The sequence below is a fragment of the Betta splendens genome, chromosome 14, assembly GCF_900634795.4.
Source record: "Betta splendens chromosome 14, fBetSpl5.4, whole genome shotgun sequence".
NCBI classification, from domain to species: domain Eukaryota; kingdom Metazoa; phylum Chordata; class Actinopteri; order Anabantiformes; family Osphronemidae; genus Betta; species Betta splendens.
In genome coordinates this window covers 1,150,049-1,166,814 of record NC_040894.2, presented here as the reverse complement: position 1 = coordinate 1,166,814, position 16,766 = coordinate 1,150,049, and the positions used below count along the sequence as shown (strand labels likewise).

Below are 16,766 nucleotides of genomic sequence, written 5' to 3'. Positions count from 1 at the left end.
CTGCCTGTTGCTGTCGAGAAGGGGAATAAAATGTGTTGAGGTTCTGGTGATTTGCAGTAAAACAGAACTGTTCCCGAAGAAGGAACAGGGCGGAGGAACAAACCCCTGGAATCTCTGACAGACTTGGTTTCCTGTTGCAGTGTTTCTCCGTTCATTGCTCCCGTCATGTTTGTCCACATGCTCGGGCCAGTAGAAGCCAGTAAAGGCCTGCTGGCCGTCGGCCATGTTGTGTACTCACTTGGAGGTGTACATGCTCCAGTATGGGCCTATCCGTTGGCAGCAGCCTCGGGTCCTGGTACCGGTCCACACATCCATAAAAGAGGTAATGGGGAGCTGCCTGGCTATTTGGCAGCAGGAATAACCAATAACATTTGGTAAAAGCTCATTTCTCTCTCTAATCAGGGACAGACTTTGTTTGTGGACCATTGGGTTTTCTTCAGGCTGTTCGAATGAATAGTTGGCTGAACAAAAGGCACCATTGGACACGAGCACAGGAGAGAAAACGACTCAAAGGCCAATGATTTGATTTGCCTCCAATTTGCCACTTATTTTGCTCCTTGCCTGCTCTTCAACTCCACTTTCTTAACTCACACCCTCTGCTCATATGAGAGTGGCCATTATTCAGCTCGTAACCAAGCAGCGCTCTCTTTTTTCTGCTCAGCCTGTAGCCGGAGAGCTTATTGGAAAGCTATCAGGACTCTTTATGCATGAATGGTGAGTCTGTAGGAAGCTCAGAGGACAGGGCCCTCACACCATTACTGCAGTGCATGCACTCGTTGAAGACTCCTTTCACTGGGATGGTGCAGAGGTCTGCGAATCCTCCAGCAACAAGCGTGAGACGTGGAAGTAGAACCCTGTCCGTTTGCTTTGAGCAGCTGTTGTGTTTGTGGTTCTGATCCGCAGCTCTAATTCTTCCCAGCTGAAACCATTGAGTTTGAAATGATGTATGGCAACTTTAAGGACAAAGTGAACTTCTAACAGCAGTGAATTCTTTGAGCAGATTAGTGGTTGAGACTCCTCCTCTACATCACATCAGCAGTGAATTGAACTTGAAAACCATTGAAACGGTTCAAAAAGCTTTGTCTGCATCTGCAGCCGAAGCTGAAGCTGAGCACGTTTGGGCCCTTTTTGTTTTGCTGGTTCTCCTTTTATGAGACTAGAATCTCACTGAACTCGATCCTTTTGAGTTGTAACTAATCGCATCCTCAGTAAATCGTCCTCTGTGAAGCTGATGCCGAGTGTTTCAGAGGCTTGTGGCTCCAGAGGCTGCATCTGCGTCGCACACTGAGTCTCGTTAGCGTTAGCGGCTACGTTAGCGCGTCGTCCCCACACTGAGCACGAAGGCAGGACCTGCTCTCAGGCTGCTGTTGTAGCTTTGCTGTGTGTTCGCCTGAACCTCCCATCAGACAAGAAATGAAAATCTGAGCTTATACAATCAGACTTTGCTGTTTTTGCTGACTGGTGCGTCGGAGTCTCCTCTGCAGCCTTCAGCACTTTCTCACCGGGCTCCTGTCTTCTGCCATTTGCTTCAGTTAGTGGGTTGTCAGAAGCGATTGGCTGTGGTGTCTAAGGCGCGGCTGCAAAGCACCGACCGCGCTAAATTGTATTTTTCCACAGAGTTATAAGGTTATTATGACAGAGCTTGAAGTGAACAATGCCTCCTCATCTTCACAGGCAGACAATTAGAATCATCATTAATCGGCACTATCGGCACATCAGCAGGGCAGAGGGGACTTAATAGAGTTACAGAGCACGTCAGGCCCAATCAGTCAATGCAGCCGCTAACTAAACGTCGTTTCATTGTGCTGCCGACGCGGCCGGTGGCGTCGGCGGCGCATGTTTCTCTGCAAAGGCTCAGCTGCTGTATCACGAATGTCCGCGGAGCCCGTGGCCCAGAGTAACGGCTAAATCTACAGCAGCCGGGCTGCAGAGGGGACGGTGGCCTCCGCCTGTCTGCAGATGCTCACAGGCGGAGGCCGTTTCAGACCCTCCGTTCTGCTCTTTGTTCCAGAGCAACTGCAGACCTGTACAGCAAAGCTCTTCATCGTCACGCGTAACTTAGATAGGATTTCCTATTAATAAGCAGCTTTCCCTTCATTGAGACGCTGCCCGGTCCCGGCAGGCCGTGGGTCTAACCTGCCCTTCCTCTCCGTGTCTCCTCAGATGACCCAGGAACAGTGCACTCATAGGAACAATGTCCAGAGTTCAGACAAACCCCAAGTGTACAAAGTGGGAATCTACGGCTGGAGGAAACGCTGCCTTTACTTCTTCGTCCTGCTGCTGATGATCCTGATCCTGATCAACCTGGCTCTAACTATCTGGATCCTCAAGGTCATGAACTTCACCATCGTAAGTCCCAGTTTCCTCTTTAACCTTTTGTTGTGATAAAAGCAGGACGATGTGAGCGATTGTGTGTTTGGAGCTGGTTCAGGATGAGCTGTGGCTGAAGAGCACACTTTGTCATGTGAAGTGCTTCACATGGGTTTAGACTCAGATAACGCGTTTCTACTTTGATGGGAGATTTCATTAACTTGTTTTTCCTGGTTTTGCTTTTCATAATCACAGTCATTTTTCCCTTTGTAGTTCTTTGATCATATAATTGCAGCGCTGCTTTGATTGACACGTTCTATGAACACTGAGCCACTAAAGGAAGGAACTGACTTCATATCGTGTCATCGTTCCCACGTTTCTGTCCTGCTCTTAAGTATTTGAAAACCTTTGTTGTCTCCATCTCTGAGTTGAAGCACATCTAAGGAGCTGCATCTTTCTCTGACGCTGCCTGAGCTCACATCACAAACATCAAACCACAGCCAAACAAATGCTCAGAGCTGAGTTTCACAAAAATCGGCTCTAAACGGTGAAGATCACAGAACACGCACTCACCTCTGGTCCTGAACCACGAGCTGCGTCCAGGCTCATCGCTTCCCCACACAATTAAAACCCCAGGCTCACGTCTACAGAAAGCAGAGCACAGTGAACCTCCTCGTTCCTTCTTTACAGTATGATCGCGTCCATTTAGGACTCAGGTATTGGTAATTTTATGAACCGGGGAAACAGTTTAATCCGTCTATTAAGGAGCAATAAAAGAGCAAAATAGGCAGTAAATTCTGTAAACATACCATGGATTATTACGTTGAAGTGTGTACAGAGCTCTGCCTGTGCTCAGTCCCTCTGCTTAGTAATCCACGCGCCGTGATGAGTCAGATACAGATGTAACGTGACACACACAAATATATGGAGCACACATAAACACGCGCACGTGGCCGTGCTCTGAATAAAACATGAGGGCTGCTTCACGGCGCAGCTTTAATATGAGATCTGCATAAATCACACAGCACTCCTTCAGATGCTGAGCCGTATGTTCTGACAGAGCGCGGCACCCGGAGCCTCGTAATGTTTTTAAAGCATCTGCCTCCAGATTATAGGAGAGTAAAAATAGTAGAAATGTGGTAGATAAGTTTGAAAGGGAGCAAATCAACATGAGCAGGAGCCTCTCTGTCTTAGATGCCGCTGTTCAGTTGCTGTTCAGTTGCTATTCAGTTGCTGTTCGGCCGCTGTTCAGTTGCTGTTCGGCCGCTGTTCAGTAGCTGTTCGGCCGCTGTTCAGTAGCTGTTCGGCCGCTGTTCAGTTGCTGTTCAGTTGCTGTTCGGCCACTGTTCAGTTGCTGTTCAGTAGCTGTTCGGCCGCTGTTCAGTTGCTGTTCAGTTGCTGTTCGGCCACTGTTCGGCCGCTGTTCGGCAGCGCCACACTCACCTCGTCACCTTGTTTGTGCTGCAGAAATCTGTGTGGAGCCAGACATGAAACTAATAAAGCCCATTTTCTGATGCTTGTGGGTTGTGATAGAAGCTCAGAGCATTATGTTAATGTGTGTTAAGTCCAACTTGAGAGATCTCTGCTCTGCAAACAGCTCTTCAAACCCTGCACTCACGCAGGTCAACAGCTCCTCGCTCGACATAATGGGGAGCTACACTGGGTCACAGAGACGAGCGTCTGTGGCTCAGTGGTTCAAAAACACATACACACACACACTTACAAACGTGCACACACACACATGCACCCCCCCCCACACACACACACATACACACACGCACAAACGTACACACACACGTACAAACCTGCACACACACACACACACACACACACACACACACACACACACACACACACACACACACCTCTTTTCCGGTCTCAGACGTTAGCGTTAGCGTGAGGACCGGACGCTGATGCTGAGCTGATGCTGAGCTGATGTGTGATGTCATGAGCAGCTTCACTCACCATGGTGTTGCTTTTTGTTCACCTCTGGCTGAGACCGTTTCAGGCTGGTTATTAGTATTTGCTCTGTTTTTCTGCAGCAGTTTTTCTTTCTCCTCGTGAAGATCGTTGTTATAAGTTATGCATGAATGATGTGTTAGAACATCAGACTCAGTAGAGACTAAATAAAACAACAGTTTCACTTTGCAGACTTCTGTTTTTGTGACTCAGACATGAATCTTATTTTCATCCTGGTCTTGTACCGCTGTGGGTTTTAAAACTCAGACCTCAGTCGTCTGGTTTGTTATGACTCTGATGTCAGTAGACCTTTGCTTTTTCCTCCTGGATGATTTAGTTGGATCAGTTAAGCTGACGGGGAGCCGGTTCCACAGGCACCTGCAGAATGGAGTGAGTGGTGGAAGCTGGTGTGTGGTTTTGGAAGCATCTGGTTCCCATTAGTTACTGGTTACTTCCACTTCCATTCCTTACGCACTGGTTTTCATTATTTTCCATCTAGTTTCTTTGAAAGGAGTTAAACCTTTGATGAGACTGAACTTAGTGGTTCTACTGAACGGACGACTGTGAGAAAGAGAAGGAGGAGCCGCCTGCAGAACCCGAAGTGTGAGAGTGACAACAGACGTGTGGAGCACTTGGAACTGTGAAATGGATTCACAGCAGAAGCACTAATTACATCTGTGCAGAAGTCTGCTCCAGCGCTCGGGGGACAACTAATAAAGCTTTACTTCAGGATTTTATGATCCCTAATGGCTGCAAGGCATCTAACAAAATGCACAATTACAAGACGCGAGGAGATAAAGACACAGGAAGCGACGGACAGACATGAAAACATTCATTATTGTCCTGGAGTTTAGAGGCCATAAACAAAGTGCAGGCAAACACACAGTCAGTGGCGTGTGATGAAGTACAGGCGGCTGCTGCGCGTCATGCTAATTAGGAGTCATTTAAAGTTGCTGTTGGAGAATAATAGCAGAAAGAATCACAATAATCAACTCAGAGCAGAGCCCACCTGCACCGAGCTCTTAAAAATGAAGACGCAGCCACAGCAGAAGGGAGGAGCCGCTTGTTTGTGGCGCTGAGTCACATCGGACGCCGGACGCAGTGTTTGTGTTTGTGGAACTCGTCCACCTTCATTGAGCCGTTCGTCCTTTCGCTCACAGAAGGTCGGCTTTTTCTGCCTTTTCGGCCGTAATGTAATTCACTCCCGTCTCTAAAGAGATTCATCTGAAGGCACTGAACGCAATGAAGTCATGACCTTTCAGCTCCAGAGCAGCAGGAAGGACTCGGACGCTGGATAATAAATAATAAAGTGTGACTGGAACTGAAACTGGGTTGGATGTCGGCGGTTCTGGTGAGAGTCCAGCAGCTCCAGAGCAGAGTTTAGAGCCAAAGATCAACAGTGTGGTTTGAGCCTCCATCCGTCACCGCTGTGCTACAGTAAATGAAGCCTCACTGGATCCACTGCTTTTGATCGATCACAGGACACACGTACAGAGTGGAGCGCTGCTAATGAGGCATCAGGTGGTGAATGTGACAGACATCGATGTGAGCTGATGGTGATCAGTCGGCGCCTACAGAGGAACCAGCCCGGTCCGTGACCACCGCTCCACAGCTCAGGCAGGTGGTTCAGACCCATCAGTGAGTCAGGAAGCAGCTGCTCCACAGCTCAGGCCCTGAAGGTTGGATCAGATCACAGGGGTCTTATTTCCACACTGGCTCAAATGAAATGATGGCGAGCGGCTCCAAACCCCCTTTCAGCCACTTGTTGTGGAGCATTGATAAATCAGACATGTTTGCGCTTGGCAGTGAGGAATCCCTGCAAAAAGACTTGTCTTAGATAATCTCTGTCTTTCTTTTGAGCAACTGTGAAAATCGATATTAGCATTGAGCGATGGGGCTGTAATTATGTCCAGCCGGAGGGAGGACGCGGCCGGTTTTGTGCTTCACACATCAGGAGGTCGCGTCTGAAAGAAGTGAAGCGTCTGAGTCGATGACAGCGTGTGGAAAGCTGGAGTTCTGGGACATTTTTACTGGGGATGAAATGGGCTCCATGTTCTGCAGCCTCTTCAAGGAGACTGTCGCGCTGTGAAGCGTCTGAAGCGCTTTGTCTTCCTCAGTCCTCGTCGGTGCCGGTGTTTGAAGTCCGCTCATGAATGAGACCTTGTGTTTTGTCTGTTTCTCTGCAAACATCACAAATGATCCCGACCTGATGCAGCTCCTGTTCTAAAAATGTTTCCAGACTAAACCGACTCCCCCCTTTATCAGGACCTGACGGCTGCTCCTGCACCAAATGGACACTCAGTGGAACGGCACAAGACGAATAATGAGAAGAATGAGCTGTTTAAAAAATCCATCGACAATTTTCATTATTGATTGTAAGAGACTTGAGAGGAAAAGGGCAGACATTGGCAGAGGGTTCAACTGAGGCTTTCAACTGAATGGAAAGAAAGAAACAGGACCTTGAAAGCATCAGTTCGGCCTCTGGGAAACCGTGACGGCCATTTTTCAGCACATGGCATTTTATAGCTTTAACAAAGATAAATGGTAATAAAAGAGTTGAGATTTATTAGGAAGATTGACGGATTTGCTCCAAATAGAAGTTGTGCATCAGAAGCCACAGGCGGAGCCCCCCCCCCCCGCCCGGCCGCGCTGTGCACCATTGTGCTTATGCATGACTTCCCCTCACGCAGCACAGCCCAGAAGGTGCAGATCAGGAGGCCGCGGTGGCAGATAAAGCTGACAACTTCCAGCCACACGCGCTCCGCTTCTGCAGCCGGGGGATTGAAGGGCGATAAGGTTGGAGAACGGAGCGGCAGCACAATTCAGCACATAAGCAGCAGACGAGGCTGAAGCCAAGGAGCTGCCCACAGTATTTTTCATGCAGAGGCGACACTTCGCAGGCGTAAGAAAACATATTAAAGAGGCAGGAAAACGGCGGCAACTTTCCCCCGTGTGTGTATTTTGTATTCAAAAACACATTTATTATTGCACTGCCGGATGACAAAGCCATCCATAAGGAGCCAGATATAAATATATGAATGCACAAGCAGGTGGACAGATTGGATACTCCTCCACTTCCTCCTCTATTGGCTTCCTCAGATGTGAGTTAGAGCCAAGGAAAATGGCCCTTTTTCAACAGATCCCCACAGGACGCAGTCGCCTGATGTGGTTCTGCTCTGAGCCTTTGGTCGTCCAGAGGGGAGGGAACGAGCGCCAGCCTCAGTGTGAAGCAGTGGAGGCGTCTGATCCCGTTCCTCGTCCACGTCGCACGTCAAAGACAGACGCACGTCTTCTGTCTCTCGTCCTGCGCCGTGTTTTTACCTGAAGAAACGTGAAGGAACCGTCAAGGGTCCGGCCCGTGTGTCAGACCTGGATCTCAGACCCGTGCGTCAGACCCAGACCTCAGGCACGGGACGGAACCAGCGCCAGGATGCGGTGACGTGTCTGTTAGAGCTCCGCTCAGATGCAGTAAAGTCTCACAGATGTAACGTTGGCGTTGGACGCGTCTACTTTTCAAGGACGCTGTCTTCCTGCTTCAGCGTGAAGCCAAAGCGCCAGCGGCTCCTCCTCCGTCCGCTGTCGCTCCCATCGTCGCAGGCGTGGGCGTCTCTTTGACGCCTCCGAGGCCGTTCAGTCGGCGCAACCCTGGGATTTAATGAAATGTGTGTAGTGAATGTGTGTGTGTGTGTGTGTGTGTGTGTGTGTGTGTGTGTGTGTGTGTGTGTGTGTGTGTGTGTGTGTGTGTGTGTGTGTGTGTGTGCTGAGTGTGTGTGTGTGCTGAGTGTGTGTGTGTGTGTGTGTGCTGAGTGTGTGTGTGGTGCAGAGGACCGGCCTCTTCGATGGCGTCTCCAGCTTCAGCTGAAGCGAAGGAGCGGCCGTGGGCAGGAGTCGATCACAGGAGCTCCTGTGAACCAGGCGTCAGCTTGTGTCTGACACTCACAACCACCAAGAAGCTCAGCTCTGCTTCATTTTATCAGCCACCTACACACACAGTGACCCGACCCGCAATCACATCAGAGCTGCTCCCAGAGCCATAAAGACAATAACCGGCTCTAATTAGGCAGCGCTAATTGCTTAATAATCAGAAGATGATTGGACCCTTTGACTGCTGTCACAACTCCTTCATAACAGTGTGTGTGTGTGTGTGTGTGTGTGTGTGTGTGTGTGTGTGTGTGTGTGTGTGTGTGTGTGTGTGTGTGTGTGGGTGTGTGTGTGTGAGGTAGAGGGTTTTAATGATCTGTCTTCCTCGTTCTCATCTTCCTTTGTCTTCCTTCACCTTCATCCTCCTCGTCTTCATCTTCCTTGTCCTCGTTTCTTCATCTTCCTTCGTCTTCGTCTTCTTCCTCATGGTCTTCGTCTTCTTCCTCATGGTCTTCATCTTCCTCTTCCTCCTTCATCTCCGTCCTCCCTCCTCGTGGCGTCTCATCCAGCACACTCCGCCTGCAGCCTTGTGTATTCACCTGTCAATCACTGCAGTGAAGGCCTCGCTGCTGCGCTGCCTTCGGCTCCAGGGACCACGATGAAGATGAGCTTAATAGGAAATCTATGTGCGTGTGACACTGACATGTGGGAGCAGAGAGGCCTCGCAGCAGTGACCCGTTCTCGTTCTAGCTCCACATCCTTTAGCGCCGACAGATGCTCTGAGATGTAGCTGAATTATTAGTGGACGTCCAGCGAGGGGACGTCCTGTGGACCCGCGTCCCTGCGGCCGCAGCAGGTTCCCCTCGGTCGCGCTGGTGCCCACAGATTTCCCTCCAGGACAAAGACGTTCTCTGAAGACAACCTTCTTGGTGTTTGTGAAACGACGACGCTGAAGTGGTTTTAAAAAGCTCCACTTCATCACAGCGATGTGAGAGCAGACGTCTCAGAATGATTCTTTACCTTTGAGACTTTCTTGGAACGGCTTAGAGTTTGAAAGCAGTGACTTAAAGTGGGTCTAATGCCCAAACAGCGAGCAGAAATTCATACACAGCGTGAACTCTCTCCCAGCGCTTGTCTCCTCCTCTAATTCGTGTAGAGCCTCCTCATACGCCTCTGCTCACCGTGCGCCTCTCTTGTCTCTCGTCGCTGTGTTTATCTATGCATTTAGCTCGGTCTTATCTCTGCCGGCTCCTCCTGCTCTCCTTCCTTTGCTCTCTGGTTCCCGGCGTCTCTCTCTCCTCCCTGTTCCCTGCTCTCGTGTGCTTTCCATCCCATTGATGGATGATGTGCTGCCGCGTTGTGAGCCTCAATCAGAGAAGTGGGGGTTCACTGTGGAGAGCAATCTCACAGCCAATTCCGCTGATAGCCATCGCAGGGTGTTGCTACATGACGTCGGCTCTCACCTGTGGAGCGACAGAAAGCCGGCGCCGCAGAGGCGCTCAGACGCTCCCCTCGTGCTTCTAAAACACACCAATTGCAGAGGCCGGCGAGGCTGATTGAAGGAGCAGGTGACGCGTGGTTCCTGCTCCGTCCGAGCGGCGCCGAGGTTCTGACCCGCTCACCTGCGTCTGAAGCCCCCGTCGCCGTCGAGCGGCTCGTTTGACTTTGCAGATGTTTAGCGTTATTTGCTGACGTGTCGGATGGAGCTGAAAGGTCTGAGCCGCTGGAGGGTGAGATTGTCACAGGCTGTAATTTAAATCCGCTAATCCGCAACATTACATTATTTACAATTTCTATTTCCTGATTGTGAGCGTGTCATGGTGTGTGACTACCTGCCTCAGAAGGAGCTGCTGCAGGATGTGAGCAGCGCTGGGCCTCCAGGTGCAAACTGGACCTTTTTCTTTGCTCATTCATGAAGCTTTTGTCTCAGTTCAGGCTCAGATTGGCGGAAGTGCCTTTTTCAAGGCTCCTTAAAATGCAGCCTGAATTACCTTGAATTGGTGGAAATGAAGCCGTCTCACCTGAAGCCCTGCAAACAGACAGAGTCAGTGGTTTATGAGACGACGGTGAGTCCAGATTAGAAACAGCAGCTCCTGAACCTCCACAGCCTCAGATACTGTATGTGCTGCTCACAGCTTTAATAAGAAGCCACGTCTACATACATGTAGTTCTATTGGTTCACGGAAGAAATCGTGAACCACCTAAGACCCAAAAAGCTTGAACAAAGTGGGAAAATGCAGAAAAGGTAAAAAAAGGAAATGGTTTCCAGTGTTGATGTCCGTGATCTCCTCCTTCCTCTGATGCTCGACGTTCAAATACATCTCTGTCGAAAGTTAGAAACAAGGTTTGTACAGAAGGAACTTTAACAGAACAATATCCTCCCACTCTGCTCAAACAGCCTGTGGCGACGCACATTATACTGTGGCCCGTCTCCTCTCATTCTGTCCAAACGGGAACATCTGATCCTAGAATATGAGCGTCGCGTGGGAGGCTCCAGCAGAGCGGCCTCGCGCCGCCACGGCGCGTGGACGCGGCGCCGCCACGAGCCTCACGCTTTGTGAGATTCTCCCCAGGGCGTCGAGACGCCTGCATCTGCTTTAGCCGCGGGCGGAGGCTTGATGTATATTGATGCAGACGCTCAATAAAGGTCCGAGGGCTGTGCATTATTGACAGCGGTGACGCCGGCTCCATGTGGATGATGACTTCGGAGCCCTGACGTGGGTCCGTTTGTTTAACGCACCTCCGTCAGCGGCTCCTCCCTGTCGCTGCCGCTGCATAAATCTGTTGAACAACAGAAAACCCACGACTGGATGTTATTTACGCGTCCTCCCGCACCCACAAACAGGTAAACGGAGCAGCGAGACACAACACGCATTCATCCGAGAACACAATGACGTCTCAATAACCACGGAGCGGTGACAGCGGCGGCGGCGCTGCTGCGGCTCCAGATTAATGTCGCCTTTGTTGCAGCAGTGACGGCGAAGACGAAGAAGAAAGGGATTAAGGTGGAAGGAGGCATCGAATCCTATCACAATCACACAGAACGTAGACAACGCTCGCCCCGATGACGCCGCTCATCCTCCACGCTCGCGTCAAACAGACCCACAGCCATGTTTAGATCCTTTGCTTTTAGACGAAGAGTCCACTGGATTGGAATTAAAACACAGTTTCTAGTTCCAATGAAGCAAAAGTCGCCTCGATGCACGTTGGAAAGTTGCGTCAGAACCAGGAGACGGTGGAGAGGAAATGCTCCAGCAGAACCAAATGAAGGTGGGTCCAGCAACGAACAGGACCCGAGCAGCAGGACCTGGAACCGTCTGGTTCTGGATGCTCCCATGCACAGTTTGTTGGTGAGAAGCAGGTCCTCAGCATCTGCAGCAGCTGTGAAGGTCACAGCTGATACAGATACAGACGCGCTGCTGCTCGGTCTCACGCTGAGCACTGTTATTGAATTGTCTCGGAGCCGCTGCGACAGCTGTCATCTGACTCGTGACTTCTCAATTTGTTCTGACAGTGAGTTATTTTGAATTTCACGCCTCCTGAGTTGAAGCGTGTTGTTGAAATGAACTTACAGCAAAGAGGCTGGAAGGGAAGGTGGGACGCGGGCCGAGCGAGAGCCAGGAGGTGGAGAGAGAGAGAGAGAGAGAGCGACGTCAGATGTGCAATGACAAAAGAACAAAAGCAGGTTCAGGATGAAGGCGGTGAACAGGAAGGAAGAGCACACGCGGAGGAAGACGAGTAAAGGACAGCGAAGGGTACGAGGCTCAGCCGCCGCTCAGAGGCCTCGGGCCCGGCATCATTCATGGCCTCGCTGCAGCGCTGCAGAGACGGAACAGACGCCAGAACCCAAACGGTCCAGGTCCTGCAGTGAGACACAGACCACCACTCGGCTCGGGTCCGATGGAATGGTTCCCTATCGAGTAGTTGGGCGCATGGTACCGTGCGGAGCAGGAGGTCCAATCCTGGTCCTCCAGCGCCGGTGTCCAACTCCCCATACGGATCAGTATCAGCTGGGACGGGGGGAAAACCAGCAGGACTGTGGCTCTGGAGGACCGGGTTTGGACCCCACTGGTGGAGGTTGTGTGTGCGACAAATAACATTAGATCCTTCACCTGAATACGTTTGTGCTTAGTTGAACTCACTGTCAGTGGTGGAGCTTTATGACTGAGATGAGGCCCAGGTCCAGGCTCGGGTCCAGACTCAGGTCCAGGGCCGGGTCCAGACCCAGGTCCAGGGCCGGGTCCGGGCCCGGGGCTGAATCAGCAGCCAGGTACCATGGTAGGATTGAATTTTCTTGTCTTGCTCTTTGTACCCGTTTTTATCTCTCAGAGCAAAGATGAGGCTGCTCTGCTTCCTCAGCCTCATCGACATCATCACAAGTGCTGTAGGTTCCAATGGACCACATGTTCTGATGGGCCCGCGTGTTGCAGCCGGTTTTCATCATCGGATGTCGTCTGCCTGCGTCTCCACCTGGGGACCATTGGCAGTCAGCACACGCACCGGACCCGACCCGGCGCTGCCACAGCAGCGGCAGAATTTTAATTTGAAGATGTTTGCCGGCGGGGGTGGATTACATGGAGGACGGCTGGAAACGGACCTCGGTTACTTTGTGGATTTGAAGGGGTCGTGATCTCCATTTGCTCCTCAGAACCTGTGGCATCAAACAGCGCTAGGACGACGAAGGCGTCTTTGCAGGAGGAGATCATTTTTCCTCCTCCGTCACTCTGACACCTCTTATCTGTAGAACAAGCCAGCAGGTGATCTCATATGAAGCACATAACGGGCCGGCGCCGGCGGAGGTCGCTCTGAAACGGGCCCAGAGTGTCTGCTCAGCGCTTCTGCTGGCGTCTGTGTTCTCATTGGCTGCTAATGGAGGCGTGTGAGAGGCCGGTTTTCTGCTCGCTGCTAAAACGCAGCTCATTGAGCAGAGGCAGCAGAAAAGCAGCAGCTGCCGGTGTTTTCTGTGTTTTAATGTTTTTGAATGTTGCAGGTCTGTGATCCAGTTCTGACTCTGGCCGTGGTTCTGTTCATGACGCAGCGTAACTCACTCTTGTGTTGCTCCTCACAGGACGGCATGGGGACGCTGAGAATAACGGAGAAGGGCCTGAAACTGGAGGGCGACTCTGAATTCCTCAAGCCGCTCTACGCCAAAGAAATCCAGTCCAAGCCAGTAAGTGTCCTCACTGTGGTTCTGTGCGTGGACGGACCGGACCTGAGGCTTCCGGCCAAGTGACTGACGGTTCTGAGCCCTCCTCAGTGGTGGGATCCAGTGGAGGCATTGGGCCACAGCACAAAGCTGTTTTCACACCTTGTATGGACTTCATTAAGGCTCTAATTGGCCTGAAGCAGCCAAACACATGCTGCTGCAGGAGCAGGCGTGTTTGGACTCCATCCGTCCGTCGCCGCTGCTCGCTCCAGCTCCACACATCTGCAGAACCGTGGACCATTAGCCCGACTTCTGCCTTTGTGTGTAAGACTTTAACATTTGTAGCTGAGCACAGAGCAAAAAAAATCATGAGCCCAAATAGTAAAAGCACAGCTGCCAGTGGAGACGCTCAGAGTGGGAGGAGCCAACACGAGGACGAGCTGCTGTGATTGGTTGTAGCTGGTTGTCTTCATACACTATGACGTGAGCGTGGACGTGTCCAGGTTTGACACAAGCAGCTGATTCTAGACGATGGCGCCTGATGACAGGCTCCATTTAGTCCCAGCAGCACCTGCTTCATCCAGTGGCGCCAGCACAGAACGGCCAGTTTGCTCCAGTCTAGACTTCAGCAAATCTTTGCCGTTTGATCCTGAATTAAGCACTGTCACTAATAAATGCAGAGGGATCATCTGAACCCGGGCCGGACCTGGACCCGCCTCTGCCCCGGCTGTAATCAGCTGACAGAGAGCGGTCGCTTTAAGTGATGAGAGATGGAGGTGCTACGACAGCGGGGGGTAAAAACAGGGCCCATGGAGATACGCAAAGACGCAACCAAGGCGTGACGTTTTTCTCCTGGTCCCGTGATGCTCGCGTCTGAAGCATCGCGTGGGCTCTGAAGTGAGATCAGCAGCGTGTGGCTTCGCATCCGCCTCGCCTCCAGATGCAGCGTGCAGCTGTTGCTTCCAGCTGGTGAACCAACTGTCCCACGGTCGGCCGGTGTCCCAGCGGTGCGTTCACTGACCTGCTGTAGGTCAGTAAACGGCAGGTGCTTTTACCTGGAGCCCGTTTCCATGGCCGCCGCCTCCAGCTCGTCTCCTCCCCGTCTCCGCTGGGACTAATCCAGGCTGCTGCATTAGTGATGAAGAGGAGGGAGGGGGGATCGGCAGCATCAGCAGCCAGCTCCTCGCACGCAGCCTGCAGCCGCACCTGAAGGCAGCGGCCACGAAGCAGATCTTACTATTACTTATGCAAACATCATTAGGAACGTCAGCTGAACTAAACGTGCAGCGCGTGACGTGAAACCTGCTTCGCTCCGACGGCTCCACTGTCACTGTGGTTTTCAGCCCACGCCGTTGTTATTGTAATAAGTTGGTACATTGTGTGTATTTACTGCAGGAACTTCAATAAGTTTGGCGAGAGCCATAATGTTATCAGTAGCAGCCACGCGAGGCGGATCCGTCCCCGGCTCGGCTGCCAGGCAGCACAATGGTCCGGCCCTTATCTCTAATTATGAGGGCGACTGAGGCATGAAGATTAGTTGAGCACAGAAGTGTCCGACGTGATCGGCATTGGAGATCGGTGCCGCCTCTCTGGAAAGTCAGCTAATCAAATGGGCCCGGAGTCCGGAGTCGGTGTGAGGTGATGGGACGTCAGTAGTCAGAGCCTGAATCGGCTCCGTGAGCGCTGACTGCTGCACACATGGACGTGAACTGTGCTGTCTGTTCGAACCCGCTCCTCTCACATGGAAACTGTAAACTGGAGGCCTCTGCTCCTGCGCTGTCTCTTTAAACCCGCCCCTCTCTCCTCAGGGCAAACCGCTGCTGCTGCAGTCGTCCAGAAACGTGTCGGTCAACATCGTCAACAGCAACAACCAGCTGCTCACTCAGCTCGTCACAGGTGAGGCTCAGCAGGGGGCGCTGCTCCGTGGGAGCTTCATTCATGTTTGCTTTTGATTTGCTATAATTTCATTTTTTATCATCCACATCAACCTTCAAACACTGACGACATCGGCTGCAACACACGAAGCTGTGGAATCTTTTGAGATGTTGCACAACTGTGTGAAAACACGCTTCTCCGTCTTTCAGGCCTTTTCTCACTTTTTACCGGCACTCGGGGAAAATATGATGAGGCACCGTGGGGTCGTTGGATTCTGTGATTGGGGTCCAAAACTTCACATTAAAACAAATTCAGAATAAAAATAGGCTGAATTTCTCCAGAACTAAGTTGAGGCCCTGAGGGGAGTCCAGACACTTACTGTCACAAGTCATTAGCTCCTTTGACCACATTATGAATTCTTCCTCTGCTCCTCAGTCGCTCCACCAGAACGCTGTGAGTGCTCTTTCCGCGCTTCCATCGGTTGGAGGTGAGTGTTTAGTGTCTGGGGTTCGAACCCCAAAGGGCGTCACCAGCAGCAGCGCCGGCGTCAGTCAGAGCCTGCGCCGCCTGAGACAAAGCAAATGGAGTCGGAGTGAACGTCTCCACTGTTGTGTTTGTTTGTTGTGACATCAGCTTCCTCTGGCAGGAGCTCCATCTGTCATCACCAAGCGCTTCATGTTGAACCTGTTCCTTGAACCCAGCTGTTCTAGACTCTCAGACGGCCTTATTTTGCTTCAAAGCCAGCGGTCACTCAGTGTTTTTACAGCAGCGACGTCCACGTGGATGCGTGGAGTCAGACAGAAGTCACTCACTCCTCCTTTGATGTGTGTTCGCTTTTAGGATCGGGTGGATTTAAAGCACGAGGCAAGATGTTTGAAGTCAAATCTACGTCCGGGAAGCTCCTGTTCTCTGCGGACGAGCAGGAGGTGGTGGTGGGAGCAGAGAGGCTCCGAGTGACGGGTGAGTAAGCAGCCGATCTGATCCCGTTTAGAGAGGGTTCTGCTCCGTGAGGAGGACCATGACGGAGCCTCATTCAGATGTGACAGCGCCGTTCTGTCCGGGCTCCGAGTGACGCAACTGACACGATGATTCTCTGTGAGGAGCGAGTAAAAAAACATAACAATGACAATCCACAGCCGGACGGTCGCGTCGACCTGCTGCTCCACTTCTACCTCCTCGTATGTACAGCCTGACACTGTGCTGCTGTCACCTCTCTCGCTCGCTCTCTCGCTCGCTCTCTCTCTCGCTCGCTCTCTCTCTCGCTCGCTCACTCTCTCGCTCGCTCTCTCTCTCGCTCGCTCTCTCTCTCGCTCGCTCTCTCTCTCCCTCTCTCCCCCCCCCCTCTCGCTCTCCCCCCCTTTCTCTCGCTCTCTCTCTCTCTTGCTCTCTCGTTCCCTCGCTCTCTCTCTCTCTCTCTCTCTCTCTCTCTCTCTCGCTCTCTCTCTCTCAGCTTCTGCTCAGACGCTCATCCTTCACAGTCCTTTGTGTGCACAATTACACCACGTCCTCATCCACATTCATTTTGAGCCTCAGTGAGTCGGATTTCATTACCATCACCGCCTCAGCAGACGGCTCCCCCCGACAGGGACACACAGATGGAGGGATGAGCAGACTT

At 51.7% G+C, this 16,766-nt stretch overlaps 1 protein-coding gene across 4 annotated transcripts in view; it reads left to right on the top strand.

Annotated features, from left to right (window-relative positions):
• Nucleotides 1–16,766, top strand: part of sgcd (sarcoglycan, delta (dystrophin-associated glycoprotein)) — a 97,827-nt gene that overhangs the window by 60,139 nt on the left and 20,922 nt on the right. For all 4 annotated transcript variants that reach the window (XM_029173727.3, XM_029173726.3, XM_055502134.1 and 1 more), the window contains 4 exons: nt 2,164–2,349; nt 13,199–13,300; nt 15,085–15,172; nt 15,992–16,111. In XM_029173727.3, the coding sequence (XP_029029560.1) occupies nt 2,164–2,349; nt 13,199–13,300; nt 15,085–15,172; nt 15,992–16,111 (496 nt within the window). The remainder of the gene's footprint in view (nt 1–2,163; nt 2,350–13,198; nt 13,301–15,084; nt 15,173–15,991; nt 16,112–16,766) is intronic.